The sequence below is a fragment of the Eretmochelys imbricata genome, chromosome 1, assembly GCF_965152235.1.
Source record: "Eretmochelys imbricata isolate rEreImb1 chromosome 1, rEreImb1.hap1, whole genome shotgun sequence".
NCBI classification, from domain to species: domain Eukaryota; kingdom Metazoa; phylum Chordata; order Testudines; family Cheloniidae; genus Eretmochelys; species Eretmochelys imbricata.
In genome coordinates, this window is record NC_135572.1 from 167,166,413 (window position 1) to 167,172,909 (window position 6,497).

At 49.5% G+C, this 6,497-nt stretch overlaps 1 protein-coding gene across 1 annotated transcript in view; it reads right to left on the reverse strand.

Moving 5' to 3' along the window:
* Window positions 1-4,530, reverse strand: part of HUNK (hormonally up-regulated Neu-associated kinase) — an 83,861-nt gene extending 79,331 nt beyond the window's left edge. Inside the window, exon 1 of the mRNA XM_077807266.1 lies at window positions 4,273-4,530. Coding sequence (XP_077663392.1) covers window positions 4,273-4,530 — 258 coding nt within the window. The remainder of the gene's footprint in view (window positions 1-4,272) is intronic.
* Between the last annotated feature and the right edge of the window lie 1,967 nt (window positions 4,531-6,497).

The window sequence follows — 6,497 nt, forward strand, 5'->3', positions numbered from 1 at the left end:
GCTGTTATTCAAGACAATAAAGAAACTGTGGGTCTGGAAACTGAGACAGCGTGGCCAATGGTGGGTCTCTCTCTCTCTTTTTTTTTTTTTTCTTTTTTTTGTTAACAGACTAAAGTAAATATAGCAATCCAGAAAAGGGGAGGTGGGAAGGGCATGCATGTGTAGGTGTCTTACATCCAATCCTCTGGTTGATAAATTTGTTACTGAGGAGAAGCATGAGGTTGGTAACAGAAGAGAGCAGGGAAGGAATTTTTTTTGCACTCCTATAATATCATAATCACTAACCCTATTATTGTTCCCATGGTGAGTTTCAGGGCAAGTCTCATGTTAAATTTCAGCCCATAACAAATTTCTTTTACAACTGGAGTTAAAAACTTGAGCACAGGAATTTATAATGGAAATTATGACAATCTTAATGATAGCTGCATTTACAGTGCCACTAAAATTAGAGTACATTATACTCTTGTCATTTGCTTACCGTGATCTAACTGGTTAAAATAAGCTGTCAAACCCACTCTGAACAACTGTAGAGAAAACCCTTTTTAGGATTTTTTAATCCATTTTATTATTGTTTGTATTTGTTTGCATTACAGTAGCACTAAGAGGCACCAATGCAGGTTGGGGCCCCATTGCATGAAGCACCATACACAGTAAAACAGCCATTGCCCCAAAAGAGTATACAGTCTCAATAGACAGTCGAAGGCTAGGAAGTGAAAAAGAGGCTTACTGAGATGAAGTGACTTGCCCGCAACCCCCAGTAGCAATGCTGGGACTAAAACCCAAGACTCCTGAAACTCCATGTAGTATGTTAGCCACTAATTCTCAACCCATTTACCAGTATGGGCCGCATATGCAGCTCTCTGTGTATTATGGGGGCCACATCCACACAATGTATATTATACCTGTATGGCCCTGAGGATGTCACATGGGTCGCAGCTGTGTGCTGATTGGGCCATGGGTTGAGAACCACTGCATTAGACCACTGTGTCTCCAAAGTAAGCCTCCATTTTTGTTACTTAACTATATTTCTACAGGCTGCTTGTAAAAATTAAAAAGATTTTAAAAGGCTTATGTGAAAACCTTCCTTCGAAAGACGTTTCAGGTCGGTGTGGGACACCAACAGTCATTTTTTCATCACTTGTTGCACATAACTAGAAAGGCCAGATTATATCAAAATTAATAGTTTTGCATTAGCTGGAAGGTGCTCCTTCTTTGGGTGTTTGCCGCCATATCCATTTTATCAGGACACATTTTATGCAATAGACCAATACACCCATGATGAATAATTCCTTTGGCTTCATGGAGTTACGGTCAGGAATAAATTCAGCTCAATAAGTCCAATGAGGGTTATCACAAAGCGTCCTGCATTAGACAAGTCTGGGTGTTCTCCATTGACAAACTGGGAGAAAAAGGCAGAGACTTATGGGCTCAGAAAAGGGCAGACTAATTGTATTGCACTTTGTCAACAAGCTAGTTTTTCTCCAATGCTCCTAGTACTGACAAACCAAGTAGTTATGTTCTTAATAATATTAGTGACCTCATGTTTGATCGCTGTAGGATCTGGAATTGGAAAAAGTACAAAGAAAGGCAACAAAAATTATTCAGTGTATGCAAGTGCTTCCATATGAGGAAAAATTCAAAAGACTGGGACCATTCAGCATGAAAAAGAGATGAATAAGGGGGGATATGATAGAGGTCAATAAAATCATGTATGGTGTGAAGAAAATGAATAAGGAAGTTTACCCCTTCCCATAACATAAGAACCAGCGTTCACCCAATGAAATTAGTAGGTAACAGCTTTAAAAACAAACAAAAGGAAGTACTTTTTCACACAACACACAGTCAACCTGTGGAACTCATTGCCAGAGAATGTTATGAAGGCCAAAAGTATAACTGGGTTCAAAAAATAATTAGGTAAGTTCCTAGAGTATAGGTCCACCAATGGCTATTAGCTAAGACAGCCAGGGACCCAACCGCCATGCTCTGGGTATTCCCAAACCTTGGACTGCCAAAAGCTGGGATTGGATGAGACGAATGGATCGCTCAGTAATTGCCCTGTTCTATTCATTCCCTCTGAAACATGACACCAGCCACTGTCAGAAGACAGAATACTGAGCTACATGGACGATTGGTCAGACCCAGCAAGGCCATTCTTATATTCTTATGCTAAAAGATTCTGTACAAGATAGTAATAAACAAACAAAAGTGAGTCTCCATGAGATGACTTCATCTCTTACCAATGTCCTCTAAAAACTAAACTGCTACACCTTCCAGTGTGTGACAATGTCAACAACTTCTAATCATAAATACAGTCCACCCAAAAAACCCTAGCTCTCATTTCAATAAGCAAATAGTATCTGTCTTGCTTGCAGACACACGAAATTACACAGAGCGGCCAATATTGCAACAGTTTAAGAGGCTGTGTTCTTTACCACAATGTTTAAAGCATATTTATAACTAAAAGCAAAAGGGGAAGATAGAGAATTGAATAATCTATATTGTATTATAGTGATTAAGACATTAAAAAAACCCAAAATCTATAATTATCAAAGATCTTAGTTTATTGACAAACTGAAAATACTATTTTTGTGTTGAATGTTTAGAGAGTCAAACTAGTCACAAAGTTCAGTATACTATAAATTCAGATATTTTCTTTTCACTGTCATATAGAACCACATTTATTTTTTCTTAGGCATAAAATGCTATCTATCAATGGAAGTGACCCGTCAGAGGTTTTGCACCTCTGGGTGCTGGATTAATAGCCCTCCTGCAGACACAAGTACCCATCTATCTAAATAGTAGAGCACAGGCATAATGCCCAGCCAATGAGCCTCAATCCAGATAGAGAGACTGCCTCTAGCAAAAAGGACAGTTTAATCAATTGCTGTCCTTTCAATCACAGGTAACTTCAGTCCTAGTGGAAGCATCTCTCTGCTCAGATTGCCAGCAATTATACCAATTGGGATGTGGGGAGGGAGTAGCGTGGCAGACCCTTATCTGCTCCCTGCAGAACTGGGAATACCAAATTCATTTCACATACCGCAACCAAATCCCAGGAACAAATACAATCTGCAAGAGAGCTGTCCACAAACATGCAAGCAACAAGGAGAGGGGGAAGTTGCCTCAGTTCACCCTTAAATAAGTGGAGTTGACCCAAAACTCAAATGGAAAAGTGCATTCTCCTTGTGAGCGGCTAGCAGGAGAGCTGCTCCCCAAGTGTGGAGGGAAGCTGCCCATGGGCGAGGTGGAGGGGGGAGTGAGGGGAGGAGAATTTAAACACAAATACAGTAACACTGCGGTATCACAACTGTAAATGGAAGCCTTTGGGGCCATAGCTATAGGGAGACTGCAATACTCCTTGCCAGAAGAGGGGCTGGTTTAAGAGGGATCTCCTCCGGGGGGGAGAGGGAGAGTAAACTGGCGGAGCTGCCCCTTCTAGTAAGACTGCGGGGAATGGAGTGGCGCCAGCCCTTTGAGCACACTGGAATGAGATGAGAGTGGGGAGTTGCCCTCGGGAGTCTAGTTGCTTGGGGTGCACAGAAGGGAGCTGTGCCTATGCCCAGGGTGGGTGTGGCTGGGGAGGGACAGTGGGGAGCTGCCCCTGTGGTTGGGATGGGGTGTTCAGCGGTGAGTTGACCCGTGGTGGTGGTGCACAGTGGGGAGCTACCCAGTGTTTAGGGTGAGTGTGGTGGATGGATAGTGGGAGCTGCATCCGGGACCGGGGGTGCATAGTGTGGGGTAGCTCCCCCCGGGATCGGGGTGCAAGGCGGGGGGGGACTACCCCCGTGGAGCGGGGTCGTGGGTGCATAGTGGGGGAGCTCCCCCAGGGATCGGGGTGCATGGCGGGGGGGAGCTGCACCCTGGGGAGCGGGGTCGGGGGTGCATAGTGGGAGAGCTCCCCCCGGGATCGGGCTGCATGGCGGGGGGAGCTGCCCGCCGCGGAGCGGGGTCGGGGTACATGGGGGGGAGCTCCTGCCAGGGAGCGGGGTCGGGGGTGCACGGGGGGGAAGCTGCCCCGCGGGGAGCGGGGTCGGGGCTGCACGGGGGGGAAGCTGCCCCGCGGGGAGCGGGGTCGGGGCTGCACGGGGGGGAAGCTGCCCCGTGGGGAGCGGGGTCGGGGGTGCATAGTGGGGGAGCTCCCCCCGGGATCGGGGTGCATGGCGGGGGGAGCTGCCCCCCGGGGAGCGGGGCCGGGGTGCACGGGGGGAGCGGCCGGGGCTGGGACGGATGGGTAGCTGGAGGGAAGTGGCGGGGGAGCGGAGGGGTCGGTACCTTCTCGCCGGTCACCACATGCAGCCCCTCGCGCACTTTGGCGAAGGACCCCTCTCCCAGCTTCCTGCCGATGAGGTAGTTGCCGACGCGCTTGGTGTGCTGGAAATCGCGGAGCCGCTCCCGCGCCCCCGCTGCGCTGACCCAGGCGGGCAGGAAACTTCCCTCCGAGCCCAGCGGCGGCTTCCTCGGCTCCCCGCCATCGCCGAACCCCGCCGCCGGCGGCTCGCTCAGCAGCCCGTCGCCCGCCGCCGCCGGCATCCTCCCGCCCCGGCTCCGCTTCTGCCCTGCCCGCCGCCGCCGCTACTGCCGCCGCCGCCGCCGCCGGGCACCTTCCCTCGGCATCGGGGCCAGTCCCGCCCCTGCAGAGTCCCCCCGCGGCCAGCGGCGGCGGGCGCCCGCTCCCAGCTCTGCGAGCCCCGCGGAGAGGCTGCGGCCAGGCGCTCGCCTCCCGAGCGCACGTGGGGCTGGCGGGATGCTGGGGGGTGGGGGGGGCTGCTCAGGCGCCTGCTTGAGGCAAAGCGAAAAGTTCCTCCGACCGGCCGCGGGCTGGATTGGGGGGTAGGTGGGGCGGCCGCTCCAGCACGATCCTCTCCGGAGAGCGCCGGCAACAATGCAACGTGCAGCCAGCCCAGCAGCTACTGAAGGCGAGCGTGCAAGGCTGGCACACAGCGCATCACGTTGAAGAGCAAGCGAGAGCCAGCTCCCGCAGATCAATTGTCTCCAGTCCCCGTGCAAGCCGGTTTCCCTATTGGGTCTGTCTCGCTTTACCCCTCCCCTCTGTCTGTGTGTGTCTCCCTCCCTCGCTCTGTGCCGAGAGAGGTGCTTTCTCTTTGCTTGAGGCGCCCTCTCGGATGGGGGAGGGGGGGAGCCTAATTCCGTTTGAATGTGCAGTAATTTAATCCGATCACACGCGGCGGGAACAGATGTGATCTAAACTCAGCACAGCAGCCTGAACATTTTCAAACCCTGGTCGCCCCTCCTTCCCCCTCTGCTAGTGCAGGGCTCTCAAAACAGAACACCCCCAAACCCCTCTCCCAGAGAGAAAAGCAACCTGAAAGTCATGACAGTGCACCTCTCTCTGGATAATTAGACTACAAATCCCAGCTCCCAGCCGGATACAGACATTCGCCGTGGTTCTTTTTCTGGACATGTATGTGTGTGGTTTTATTTTCTCGTTATGTTTTATTCTTGCTTGAGAATATTTGTATCCTGCGCCGCTTTCCCCACCTTTCTACTTGTGAACACTTCAGGGGGTGTGTGTTTTTCACTCCTTTGTTGGTGGAATGTGCTCCAGAGCTGAGATCGTGACAGCTCTGCTATTGAGTGCATGAATACCCCCTCCCACCCACGACGTTGTTAAAAAATCCTGAGAGTGCCAATGTAGTTCCTATGCAGCTTTTCGATGTACCACCCTTTTGCTTCAGTTCAAATTATTACTTTATTTACAGGTGGGTTCTACATTTCTAAGTTCTCTACCCTGATTTTGTTTTTACCAATTAATTCAAAGTTGCATTTTACAACATAACTTTATTTGGTATAGTTTCTTTCCTATAAACTGTATCCTAAAATGTTTTTCAGTGCTTCATAATACACCTGCCTGCAGTATTAGGTAAAACAAGAGGGCAGACAGACATGGAGGCATGGGTTCTGATCCCCTGCCCCCTTAGTGGAGCGTGGAGAGAGGGCAATCCTTTCTGTAGAGATCTTCTTCATCCCAGGCAAAGGGAGAAAACGAATCAGACTGTTCCATTCTCCTCCCTTCCCCTCTTTTGTACACAGTATGTGCAGGTATTTACAGAGGCAATCAGGGACATATACAAGGGAGGATAATAGAATCTAGAGATTTAAAAGACCTATTGGATCAGCAATGCACTGAGGTCCTAATCCTAAAGCTAAGCACCCCTCAACTTACACTGAAGTCCCTGGGAGTTGAGGACATTCAGTACCTCACTCAGGGGCTGAATTCCTGTGTACACATAAAAGCCGTTCCTGAGCTGGCCCAGAAGGTCACTGACCTCTTCTCATTTAAATTCCTACCTAAACCTTCCCTGTACCATGACACCCACAAGAAATCAAAGATGTTTCTCTTTATTTACACTTAAAAAGTCAAAATAGCTTTGCTCCACCATGTACACTAACCTTTGCTAAGTAACTGAATAATCTTTTAGTTGTTACCCCAGTGCTTCCTCCAGTCCATTTACACCCTGCTTTTTTGCTGCCCCCTA